Source organism: Gordionus sp. m RMFG-2023, chromosome 5 (assembly GCF_954871325.1).
Source record: "Gordionus sp. m RMFG-2023 chromosome 5, tfGorSpeb1-WG-v2, whole genome shotgun sequence".
Lineage (NCBI taxonomy): Eukaryota > Metazoa > Nematomorpha > Gordioida > Chordodea > Parachordodidae > Gordionus > Gordionus sp. m RMFG-2023.
Genome location: NC_088779.1, coordinates 1,322,640 through 1,336,861, shown reverse-complemented (window position 1 = coordinate 1,336,861; position 14,222 = coordinate 1,322,640). Strand labels below are relative to the sequence as shown.

The following is a 14,222-nucleotide window of genomic DNA, read 5'->3' as shown; positions in this document are numbered from 1 at the left end:
GAGGATTCAGTAAAAAGTAAAATGAAGGCTTGAAATGAGGTAATATTTAATAAAGGAAGAATGTGGGTGTGGTTGGAAGAGAGAGAGAGAGCAGGTCTGATTTATTACAGTTAGTTCAATTGATATCTATAAATTCTTCGAAAAATGGAGTATAGGTGGTTAGTAAGACAATCTACTATATTTGTTTGAATATATAATTTTTTTTTAAAGTATTAGTATGTAAAATTTTTAAGTTATGATAACATAGTGCAAGAATTAAATTTATTTATACACCATTGTCAACTATTTAATATATCCCAATTTTAATCTTTGTGAGATTTTTGTAGGATAAAATTATTTTTAAGTATTTTATTTCATTATTACTAAAATTTTATTTGTTCATACCAATATTGAGATTTTGGATAGATATAACCAAAATTTTTAAAAATGATATTCCAATTTTGAAATCTTATAAATTATGCTACTTATTTTAATATGTGAATTATAAAAAGTCTGAAATGCACATATTAATCCAAATAAAAATTTACCTAAATCGGCAACCCCTCTTTCTATTTATTTAAAAAAATATTAAGAAAATTATAAAATTATACAGTTCTTGATAAAATAAAAAAATCATTTGTTTTTATTTGATGTTTATAAAATTTAGTAAATATATATTAGACATATAGGGATCAACTTAATCAGATAATCATAGCGTTTTAAAGTCTTACGGTCTTATAAGTTATAAAAATGAATTCCTTTTGTGATTATTGGTAGGACAATTATGTGTATTAAGTATATGAATATGATAGAAAGAAATCATTTGAATTTATGGATAATGCTAGAGAATAATATTTATTAAGATTAAATCAAAGATGAAAAAAATTTAAAGGAAAAAATTATTTTAAGTTTATAATACAAATATTTTATCGAAATATTAATTATTAATTTAAATATAAATATAAATATGAAATACATTATTATAAAGTTATTAGCTAAGAAAAAGAGTTAAAATGACAACAATAATAAAAATATTCAATAATTTTCCTAAAATCAAAATATCTATTATAAAATATAAAAAAATGAGAAGGATTTTTGGGATATTGAGTTAATAAAATAAACATTATTTACAAGGATAGCTATTTCTATTGTTTATCTTTAATAAAAGTCATCGAGAGGGTTATCTGATTTATTATTGATTTAACGACCAAAATATTTAAAAGAGTTCTTCAGCATATCATCATTAATGTTGTCTGCCTGTTAATTGCGTCTTTATTAATATTAAAACCGGATTTCTATTCTATGCAAAAAAATCTCAAATTATAGTCTTTTCATGAATGTATTGCCTGTATTGTCAGAAAATATATTAGGAGGTTCTAATGTAGTGTAAAATTCTGATGATCCTAATGTGAGTATTTGATTGTATTAACAAAATTGCGGGCCAGAAATACAGATGCAATAGAATGCGATGCTAAAATCTGTAAAAGAGATATGAGGCCTGTTAAATATATTGTAGGTGCTCATGATTATTTGATTCCAATTTAAGATTTATAGATAGGATAACCTATAAAAATTTGTAACCCTCATTTGAGTTTATTGAATGGGTATTTAGCCAAGGTGGAAATCGATGGTAATCAAAATTTTTAACAAGTAGTAAATAATCATTCTATTATAAAATTTGGAAATTTGACTGTATTTACGCCATACTTTGTACATTCCATCTTAATTATACCTAAAAAAAGGAATGCGAACTGATAGACGCTGATTGAATAAACTATGCAGATCTTAACCTTGATTATACTGTTTAGAATAATGGCTTGATGCCAAGTAACATATGTGAACTAAATGTTTATATAATCACTAATAATAGTATATTCTTGTCTCGTGTCTCACTGATGCAATTCCACTAAAAAGATTGGGCTCATGGATGTTGAAAAAGTTCTTAATTAAGAAATCCTATGACCAACTAAATATTTGGTCATGATATTTTAACCGTTTATATTATTCCCGCAAATATAAATAAATAAATTATTATTATAAGGTTGACTTAATAAATATATAAAATATCAGAATAGATATATATATATTATAATTTGAAAGTATTTTACATTTTGTTTGAAAATAAATAAAAAATACCTTGAAACATGCCTCAAAAATAACCTTGAAAAAACTTTGTCTGGAAATGATCTTATGAATATTAAACATAATAATTATTGTAATACATACCTAGAGTTCTTAAAGGTGTACGATCTAGTAAAAATTAAAAATATATGTAAGACTTAATTTTGTTACTTAATTTTTTTGGCTATTTAGTAATAAATCGACCTAGGACGTGGCTTAAATTCTCCTTATTTAAAAATTTTTTATTGTTAATAAAAAAAATATTAAGAAAATCATATAGTATTATCAGCTTAAAATGTCTAACTTCATGAATTATATAAGCCTAAATATTTAATTACTTTTTAATTATTCCATAATTTTTTTTTATAAAAGTATATAAAATTTTTTAAATGCTTATTAAGAACCCAATATAATTTATTTAAATGAAAAAATGATAGTTATTGTTCTTGTAAAAGATTGATAAATATTTTTTTGTAACCAAATATTTCTTGTAAAATTATTATCAAAAAAATAAATATAATATTTATAATAAAAAATTATTTTCAAGGGATATTTTCTTCTAAGTATTTGTTTAATCCAGGTCAAAATCAAAATTTAATTTATTTAAAATGAATGTTTAAAATTAAAAAATCACTATCATTATCCAGGTGTCTGGATTTAAATTTTCATGGGAGATGGGGTAAAATGAATGGAAATTTGAATTTACTATAAAATTTCAAGATAAGAAATAAAAAATTATTAATAATTATTTAATCCAATGGCTCATTTATTAGATGAATTACGTGAAGTATTCATTCGCCAATATAACCCTTATACACAGGTAAAATGGCTAAGAATCGTAGTAAAAAGTTAAAATAAATTTCAACATAAATTTATTATTTTAATTTATTTGCAATTCTGAAATCTATTAGCTACTTTACACGATTAATTATTGATTAGTATTAATATTAATAATACAAGGTAAAAATGCAATAGATATAAATATTTTTTCCTAGTTGTTCATCTCTGAAATATGGCTTCGTCGATGTATCCATTACCGAGCTGAGTTGTCTAAGTTTATCCCAAAAGAATGTTAATTCATTTTAATATAAAGCTGTGATAATTACACTTTATTATTTAGAGCTAATCTGACATAGATAGTTTACTAGTTGGTATCTTCAGTCCTAGCAGAGAACTGGTACCCATACTTTTAGAAAAAATATAGGGCTTGTTTAACTTTTGTATCGATTTTGCCGCTTCATACAGCGGATCTTATAAAAATATAATTTCTAGCAAAATTATCTCTTTATTCATGTTACTGCTCATTAAGAGTTTTTTAAAATTTTAAAGCCAAATTCGATAGATCCTTAAGAACGATAAATTAAACCCAACTTAAACCTGCCTTATTTCTTATAGAAATATTGCTAATGAACATCAGAGTGATTTTATTTATCTATTTAAATTAACATCATATTAGCTTTAGAGAGATGGCTGTTTTCATGTGAATAAATGGGAAAGTGAAATGATAATAATATTGAATGATACGATACCTGCAAATGGTTAAAAAAAACTCAATTCCCTCATTAGATTCATACATTTTAGTAAAATATCTAGAAGATCTTTTTCAACTTTAAAGACAGTTTTATAGTAAAAAATAGAATTGACAATTGTCTAAACCTTTTTTTAAATTTGAATATTGTAAAATTTGATATTTTGAAAAACCAAAAGATTTGTATATTAACATGTGTTATAATTTTTTATTTCAGGTATATTTAACAAAATGGCAGAGAAAGTTATTTTGTATCTTGGAGATTTAAATTTATATTACTGGTTAAAGCTAATTACGTGATTTATTATTTATTTGTTTAAAATCGTTATATAATGTATGAATTTTTTTTAATATAGTTATAAAGATTAAATAATATTTTATTCGAATGAATGAAGGTAGAATATTAAAATATATTTTTATAAATTTATGTTTAGGAATATAATTAGATAATGTTTAAAATGTTTGAAAATTAATTTTTTAAATTTTTTTAAAGGTCTTAGTTTTTGATAAAGATCTTAGTCTTAAAAACCACTTGCAAAACTTTCTCCAAAAAATAAGATCAAATTTAAAACCTAAAACGTATATTTTTTTAAATCCTAAAAAAAAATTAAATATTTTTTAAAATGATTTATTTTATGTTATGTACTATCATAATATTTATAAAAATATAAATATATCTGATATGTTAGTTATATTTGTTGCTTTTATAATTAAAACGCAAAAGAAATATTTTATTCCTTAAGCGAATGTAAAAGAATATCTTAAATAGATTATAAAATTATCTATAATAATAATCTTTTATATAAAGATAATAATAATTTCATGATCAACGATGAGTTAAGATCAATATAAATAATTAATAAATGAATTATATCTATAAATTTATAGGATTTCTAATTTTTGATGCTGCCTTGATTTTCAAGTAAATAATAAATTCTAAATATTATCTTTCAAATAGGTGCGATTCTTTCATCGCATCAAATAAAAAAATCTCAATTAAGTATTATTTTTAATTTTCAACATCACCTTATTTTAAACAAAGCTGTAGCAAACAAAATATGTCAGCACTATAATTAAGGAAGGAAGATTATATGATTGTAAAGGACTAGCGTTGCATTGATGTAACACACAAATAAGGTTTTTTTTTATTTTTAGCATATCTGAAAAATGTATAAAAAATTTTATTATTTTTATTTATGAAAGGATATAAATCAATTCGTCATATTTATATTATTTAATCATTTTTTTTTAAATAATATATAATTTTTAAATCTTTACTATATATTCAAAAAATTTTAAATTTAATAAAATTTCTTTTTTTACACCATTTAATATTGTTTGGAATATATTATGATGTCCAAATTGCAAAATTTATAAATTTTCCCAATCATAATTTGCTTGATAGATTATAAACCTAGATCTCGTTATAATTTATTTTATTTGTCAATTTTTTTTTTTGATTTTCCTATATCATTTTATATATCTTTGAAAATCATAATTTTTTGAAAAACACAAAATGTCTAATTTTTCTTTATGTCACTATTCTATATTAAGAGTAGATTAATATTTTAAATATATTGATCCTCAAACTTAATTATATGCATTGAACTCTTGTCTCTTTGTAGAAATTTTGCTGATTAAGATTGGATTGGGGTGATCTTATTTATATCTCCAAATGACCATCAGATTAGATTTAGAGAGATAGCTTTTCCATTTTAATAAAAATTGGAAAAAGGAATTATAAAAATATTGGATGATATCAATGATGACTGGGAAAAAAAACTTTCAAAAAGGAAATATTTTGTATTTTTCTCGATTAAGGTATAAAGCCAGACTTAAAGCAATAATTTCTTTCATATTTGTGATTAGTAATTTGATTATTTTATAATCAGGATTGAGGATAAAATAGATAATATTTTCAATAAAATATAGTGTAGTAGTACTGCATGAACTAAATGATTCTCAAAATTCAATATACTATTTTATAATTGATCATTTTTATATTATTGGAATATGATGAATTTGAATAAACAAAATTATTATAAATTGTTATTAAATTATACAAAATAATAATTTAAACAAGATAACTAACCTCTCATAGCATATTTAGAAAAAATATTTTTTTTATATAAATTAATTATAACATTAAAATTCAAAAATTTGCTTTTGGTATTATATTATTTTTGATGTTTCATTAATACAATGATATTCTTATCGGTTCCATCTATCATCCTTGAATGTCCCACAAGGTCTGGCCATCTTTCATTTTTGTGATGGACCTATCCTAGCACCCGGCTGTCCAAGCCTATCGGTGACCTGGGTGGCACCTCCCAACTCAGAAATTCATCCTAGTATATGTCCTTACACATCTGTCATCAAAGAAAAACCTGAATATTTTTATGTTCCTTACCAGGATTGAACCTGGGACTTAAAAAAATCCAGTATATTGTTAACTTTAAAAAATATAAGTGCTATATTTTAATCCCATGTTCATTCTTGTTATAAAATTTGTATTGCAATAATCTGATAATAAGCTTAAAAAATATAGTAATATTTATATCTATGTACATATTCCATGGTAATATTATGTTTTTTATTGTATACCAGAATTGACTGAAGTGTTTTCTAAAAAGTTAATCATTAATAAACACGTCTAAAATGATAAATATATATTTTGATCTATTTATTCGATTGTGTAATTGTTTATTAATATATTAAATTGCTTCATATTTATATTATAATTTTTCTAATTATTATATATCTTCATTAGAGGTCAGATAGTATTTGTTTATTGGGTTTCACTAGACTTTCAGTTTAGGTTTGAAAAGAAGTAAAAGTATTAAATTGGTAAAAGTAAAATATTAGACATGTTTTATTTATCAAACAAAAATTTATGAAGGAGAGGGGTATTCCTTAAATATTTTAAGAGAGAATTAGCACTATAGTGACTCCTAGACAATTTATTTAATCTGTATTTAACATGAGTCCAAATTTGAATAAAAATAAATAAGAATGCGATGAAGTTGAGCCTCTACATTTTTTATATATTGTGAATAAAATCAAATCTTTAAAGAAAATATAAATCATGTTTAGCTGTTAGAAAATAATCGTATTGTATTTGTTATCAAATAATTTAGATGTTTTATATATTTACCTTGTACAGCTAAAACTATTTTTATTTATTAAATATTAAATACGATTAGTATAATATAAAACAAGAATAATAAATTAGAATTATTTGATTATTAAGAAATTCTATATAGCCACTAGAGCTATGATTTAGTAATCCGATAAAGTCATGTTCTAAATTAAATATTATATTGTATCTAGTCTGAGTTCTATTAATTTATTTTCCAATTTTAAATATAATAAATTAATTTTATATACATCTTTTAAACTGGTCTCAATTAATTTCGAACCTCAAATTATTCCGACATGGATCTAAAATTTTTTTGACTCGTTTAGAGTCATGGACTTAACTCACCCATATTTTTTAAAAATACTTTCTTTTTAAATAATTTTGGAGGTATTTTTTTTTCATGTCCAGATATAATTTTAAAATTTAATATCGGATAGGATTTAAAATTTATTTCTAAGCTCGGCAAATTTCTAAAATTATACTATTTAACGATTTTTAAAAGTTGGAAATAAAAGCCTCTTTGAATTTCTAGCTGAGCCTGCTCTTTGATAATAATAGATAGATAATTTTTAATTAATATTATTAATAATAATAAACCTAAAAATTTTAAAATAATTGTATTATTAAATTACTCATGATAAAAAAAATTATATCTATTTATCCTCGAATTGGCTTATAGAAAGAATCAATATAAAATGCATTGATGGAAATTCATTAATTTTTTTAGTATTTTTTAGCTTATTTTTTTTTCTCTTAATTTGTTAATCGTATAATTTTTTGTTCTTCCACAAAATATCAAAACAAAACTATTCAATGCTATTTTACATTATTTTGATTAGGTATTATATTTATGATATCTTTTTATATCCATTTTATAAAAATAATAACCAAATTTGTTTTTTTTCAGAAATTTGTTAATATAAATAAATAATATAATTTTTAGGAAAATAATTTTCATTATTTTATTATCCCTTTTTATTAATCTTAATTTCTAGAAATTAATTTTCTAATATCAGAAAATCTCTATTTTATAAAGTGTTACATTCATATTGGAGTTAGATCCGTTTATATCCGTTCCGTCAAAGTCAATTTCATTAAAAATGATATAAAATTACACACGGACTTCCTTTCCGATATGTTATAACAAAAAATTAAATTTATTTTAATGTTTAAAATTTTTAAAAATTGACTACTTGCTTATAAATAGATATAGAAAAAAAATTTAATTTTCAATCTAATTTATAATACAATAGCTGTAATAATTTAATATTTATAAATTTGATATTGAGATTTTATTTTCAATCCTATAATACAATAGACGTAATAATTTAATATTTATAAATATGATATTGAGAATTTATTTATAAATAGATATAATGAATCTTATAAACAAGATTACAAAATAAAAGCAGAATTTTGTGAAAGCTCAGCATAGAAATGCAAATGATATATACACAACCTAATGAACAATATATTTATTTTGTATATATTTTTAATGAAAATAAATTACATATTATATTATAAATATTTTATCTCATATAATGAATTAAATTTAGGATATAAGAAAAAATTTAGGATAATTTAACAAGAATTATTACAGTGAAACGAGTGTTAAAAATCAACTAACAATAAAAGGGGATAAATATAATAAAGTTTTATTTTAATTTAATACATATTGAAATTAAATATGGACAAGTAATTAATTAACAAGATTAATCGTTGTGTTGGAAATTTAATTAAAAATAAAAAAATGTGTTAGACTTTTATTAATTTTTTAAATTTTTCTTAAATAAGTAACAAAATATTTATTAATTTTTAAATTTTTCTTAAATAATAAAAAAAAATGTTTAATATAGAATCTTTATTATCCAATAGTAATATTAGTTTTTCCAATTTAAATGAAAACTCCCGATCTTCGTCGAGAATTCAAAGACCAAAATTTCTTTTTCATAATTTTTAAATTTTAGTTATTTTAAATCAATTTAGGTGGAATAAATTAATTTAAAATAATCTATTATATTCTAACTATTGAATTTAAATATTTCAGATATAATTTGTTATAATTTTTTTTAAACATCGGCTAGGATTTAATAAAATACCTATTTTAGGTAACTCAAACATAACCAATTTGCGTTAGTTTTGAAAATTTAAAAAAGATTATTATGGGCATAGCTTAAATAATAAAAATAATTTAAATAAATAACAAAAAAAAATGTAGATATGAATCACGAATTACTTATGGTATAAAATGCAAATATTTTTAAGTCAGAATTATGTATGTATATAGCACCTATTTCAAATCGTTTATTATTTTTTTTTGATTGAAATCTAGCCAAATTTAAATATCACAGCCTCAATTTTATTACATATAGTTGAAATTTAAAGGAAAAAAGAAATTAATTAACTCTAACTTAAAACTCTGATTATAAATATTTAGACTCGAGACTGAGGGTGTAAACGCTATAATATTTTTTCCGTTTTTTAATATTTAGTATATTACTATAATATATTATTATTATATTATAAAATAAATTTTATAAATTTGCTTATAGTTGCTTTTTTTTAGAAAATAATATTAAATAATTTAGAGTAGTCATAACAACTTCGTAATGGTAATAAAATAATATTATAATATTTATTTATTACGTAATTTATGATTATAATATTTGTAAGAAATAATTTCCAATGTATAAAAATATTGCATCATAAAATTTTAAATATTATTATACAACAAATAATAAATCATTACTTATTATATATACTATTAAATTTGTAAAGCTAGGAAAATATGTAGGAAGTAGAGAGGGTCAGTGAATAGCTCTTTGGCAACCATTGAACAATATTAAATTTATTTATTATCAATACCGGTTAAATTTTAACAATAAAATATTTTTTTATATCTTTCTAATAAAATCACAGATAAAGGGATATGAAAAATAAAGTTGACCGGAAAAATTTTGGATTATAAAATAAAACGGATAGATTCATTCAAATATTAATGACTTAGCCTTAAGATTCTATATTTTTATTATATGAGCATGTCCAGATAAAATTTTATTAGTGAAAAGTAAAAACTAAATAGTATATCCAATATAATAAATAAAAACAAAATCTTTCTTTCTCCTCATTTACTAATTTTAACGATGAGTAATTGTAATAATATTTATGATTTATTAGTTTAAGATAATTCTCAAGGTTTCCATTTGACTTATATGTAGGAAACACTCAATGAAAGATATATTATCAAATATGTATAAGTTGCGTGGTAGTATGAGATTGTCTAAAATCCCATATATGCATCTTATTTATTTCAAAAAAAATTGATTCTAGTAAGATTTCATATTTCAAGATTCTAAGGCGCAGTTAAACAGTATAAAAACAAATAAAGATTCATAAACATTAAAAACAATAAGAATAATTTTGATAAATGATATTTTCTTCAACTGCATATAGCAAATCCTGTTTTAAGAGGTTGGCGGCTCGAGTAAGTCTGTAATGCCCTTTTAAAATAATTATTCCTAAAGATTTAATATAAATTAGTAAGCAAAGAATGCTGGCATGTAGCATATCACGAAAATATTAAGAGCCGAACAAATTTTAGGAATACAAAAGATTCATTTTTAATATTTAAAGTGAAAGAAATCTAGGACAAATGATCATCCCAGTCTAGGATTTTGCACAAATAAAAAGAAGTATTATGTCTATCTTAAATAAAATCTCAAAAGAAAAAAATCAGTTTACTTTTTTTTATTATTAATATGACGATTTATTAAAGAGCTATTATTTAAATTTGATTTTGGCTAAATTATTATTTGAGATATTAAAAATTAAATAGTTTATTTTTGAATTTTTGCATAAAGGTGGCCATTAGAAGCAAATACAGTCATTATACAAATTTTTAAAAAATCAAATAAGATTGGGGTTAGATCTTTATTTGATTTGCGATTCAATGTAAAATAATATTTAATGAAATAAATTTTATCTAGGTGAATTTATATAATTTTATATTAAAAATTATATTTAAAATGCAAATAGTTTTTTAAATTGTATAAATTAAATTGATTATCAGAAAATTTGAATATCATAATGGTTCGAAAAAGAATTACAAATAAGATTTATTTTAATATTTGATTTTATAAAATTAGCAAACTAATAAAAATAAAATTAGACAACTTCCAATCAAGTAATATTTTTAATGATAAAAAAAATGATTTACTTACCATCAAATTTGCAGATGAAGAGAATAGCAGTAAGAAATGATAGTAGTTTATACATTACCTGGAAATTTATTTTAAGTTTTGCTTAAATGTTTAATATAATTAAAAAGAATTTAAATTTAAGTATGTAGAAAAAAGAATTTTTTTTAAATACAAAAAAAATATTATATCTTTTTTAAGTTATAAATTTTTAAATCCAATATTATTTGTTTACAATATCTTTTTTAAATTTTATAGAAAAAAGCGTGATAAGTCTTTTTTTTAAATATTAAGGGTATAGAATATCTTTATTAAATTAAAAAAATTTTTTAATTTGATTGGAGAGTACCTTTTTCATAAACTTGCTATTATAGCTATACGAAAAACTTGTTACAAATTTTATATCCGATTATCAATTTATTTTTTTTTTCACAAAATTATATATTTAAAAAAATATTATATTATCCCATTTTGTTTTCATAATTTTTATAATTTGATCTTTTTAATATTAATTTAGGTGGAGTAAATGAATTTTAAATAGTTTTTATCATTTTATACCTAAAATTTAATTTAAATATTTCAGATAGAATTTGTTATTTAAATTTTTTTTAGACATCGGCTAGGATTTAATAAAATACTTATTTTAGGACACTCAAACATAAATTTGCGTTAGTTTTGAAAATTTAAAAAAAATTATTATGGGCATAGCTTAAATATTAAAAATAATTTAAATAAATAACAAAAAAAGTAGATATGAATCACAAATTACTAATGGTTTAAAATACAAATATTTTATTTATATGTATATAGTATCCTCTATTTCAAAACATTTATTATTATTTTTTGCTTGAAACCTATATTATTGCCAAAATTAATTATCTTGCCTCAATTTTTTTTATATATAAGTAACTTTAAAGGAAGTATGACAATAATTAACTCAAACTTAAAACTCAGATTAATAATACCTTATAAATTTTTAAACTCGAGACTGAGTGTGATACGTTCCTATATTTTTTTCACATTTTTAATCTTTAGTATAATACTTTATTATTATACCTTTTATAAAATGAATTTTATAAATTTGCTTATAGTTGCTTTTTTAAAAAAAAATATTAACATTAAATTATTTAGAGGAGAAGTCATAACAACTTCGTAATGGTAATAAAATAATATCTTAATTATTTATTAATTTATGATTATAATATTTGTACTAAATAATTTGTAATTTATAAAAATATTGCATCATTAAATTTTTAATTTCTAATTTAATTATACAACAGAAAATAAATCATTACATATTATATTATTAATTTTAAATCTAGGGAAAAAAATAAGAAGTAAAAAGGAGTCTAGTATAACTCTTTGGCTAGTAGACTACAATTGAACAATATATTTATTATCAAAATCTGTTAAATTTTGGAAATTAAATATTTTTTTTTATAAATCTTTTTTTTATTAATATTTCTTAATATAGTGTGGAAAAATCGGATAAACTGCGAATAAAAAACAATACGGATAGATTCATTAACTTATTTTATTTCAAAAACATATTAATTATATGCACCCCATTTAAGGTTTATATATTTTCTTATTTTTTCCAAAGATTGAGGGTTTGGTATTTTGGTTATGTACAGAGATTCGATTAAAACAATATACTATAAATCATTTGTACGTAAACTTATATATCAAGACTGCTAACTAAATTTCTACTAGCATAGCATATCTTGGGCCAAACTAAGCACATATCTTGCAATAAGCTCCATTGTCTTGGATAGAGTATGCTAGACATAACTATCTAGTAAAATATCTGTTTTGAAATTTTAACTTTCGATTAGCACATATAGTTTGTGGATATTGAGAGGGATGGAATATAAATTTATTATTAATTAAAATGTTTAGCATAGGTATCTTTAATCGTTTTTAAGGAGTATATGTCTTTTTTCTAAGCTAATTATAAAATGTTATAAAATTATTTGTACTTTCTTGCTTTTTTGTAAGATAGCTAGGATTTTCATCATCATCAATATGTTTAAAAAATTTCTTATGTCCATAATTATTATTTGACTTGAAATTTGGAAATGATAGATAAATATTATGCCATTAGAAATTTGAAAATACTAGATAAATATTGTGCCAAGAAAAACTTGAAATCGAAATTAATTGATAAAAACTTAGTAAATGATTGTGATAAATAAATGTAAAGATATATTTAAAAAGAAAAATATAGAATAAATATTATAAAATATAACTTAATAAACAATAATATTTTTGAAAAATATATCCGGCATCTACATTTTTAATCCACCCCCCCCCCCCCCCCACCGCTGCGTACCCGCCTGGTTGAAATTGAATTGTATGATCTAACTAAAAGAAAATTTGGTTTAAAAGTAATATTACATTGAAGTTATATTAAAATGAAATTTAAGCATGAAGTTGATATGAAAATGATATTGTATGTTGAACTATATAATTATTTTGTTATCGTGGATGATTTTTTTTCTTTCTTTAACACATAAAAATTTTTGTTATTTTATTTTATAATCGTCTAAAATATTGCTTTGGTGTGTAAGGATAATTGGATAAAGTTGATCACGTGAACGTAACCCGTGATTTCTCTCTTATAAATCATGAGATAAAGAATTTATTTGTTTTTTTTTTGGACGCAGTTAAAAAAAATTAAACAACTTTATCATTTCGACAAATATAAAGTAAAATAAATAATATTCCCATATGGAATCAATATATCTTATCGCTTATTAAGTTCTGATAAAATAGTTTTAGGTAAATCCTTAAATTTGGAATTTACAAGAATCCCTTCTTTTCTAGAAAATGTAAATTCGAATCCCATTTATATAGCTGTCAAAATAATATTAAAAATTAAAATTTTAGCTATTAAAAATAAATAAATTTTGTTAAAATCAAACAAAATTTGATCATTCCATATTAATATCTAAGTAGATAAATATAGACATGGCTCAAGAAATCCAGAGGAAAAGCCCATACTTACTATCATAATAAGAAGGCAGAAGTACTGTGTCGGCATGGATATTATTACTGGCTTAGTAATAAGCAAATATAAATATTTTTTCGAGATTAAAACTTGATACTCTGCTATTTTTTTTGTTCCTAATAACTCCTTATCTAGATTTTTAGCTTTCCTAGAGATCAGGGTAGAAAAATTTTAGGGATATTTTATCTATAGATAGATTATTTAAGAGAAGATAGGTCATAAACCAATAATACATTTATATTATTCGCC

General features: G+C 21.3%; 1 protein-coding gene across 2 annotated transcripts in view; it reads right to left on the bottom strand.

Moving 5' to 3' along the window:
- Positions 1-14,222, bottom strand: part of LOC135929542 (uncharacterized) — a 68,106-nt gene that overhangs the window by 48,140 nt on the left and 5,744 nt on the right. For both annotated transcript variants that reach the window (XM_065466168.1, XM_065466169.1), the window contains exons 2-5: positions 6,783-6,797; positions 6,233-6,253; positions 2,206-2,229; positions 528-548 (exon numbers count right to left, since the gene is read on the bottom strand). In XM_065466168.1, the coding sequence (XP_065322240.1) occupies positions 528-548; positions 2,206-2,229; positions 6,233-6,253; positions 6,783-6,797 (81 nt within the window). The remainder of the gene's footprint in view (positions 1-527; positions 549-2,205; positions 2,230-6,232; positions 6,254-6,782; positions 6,798-14,222) is intronic.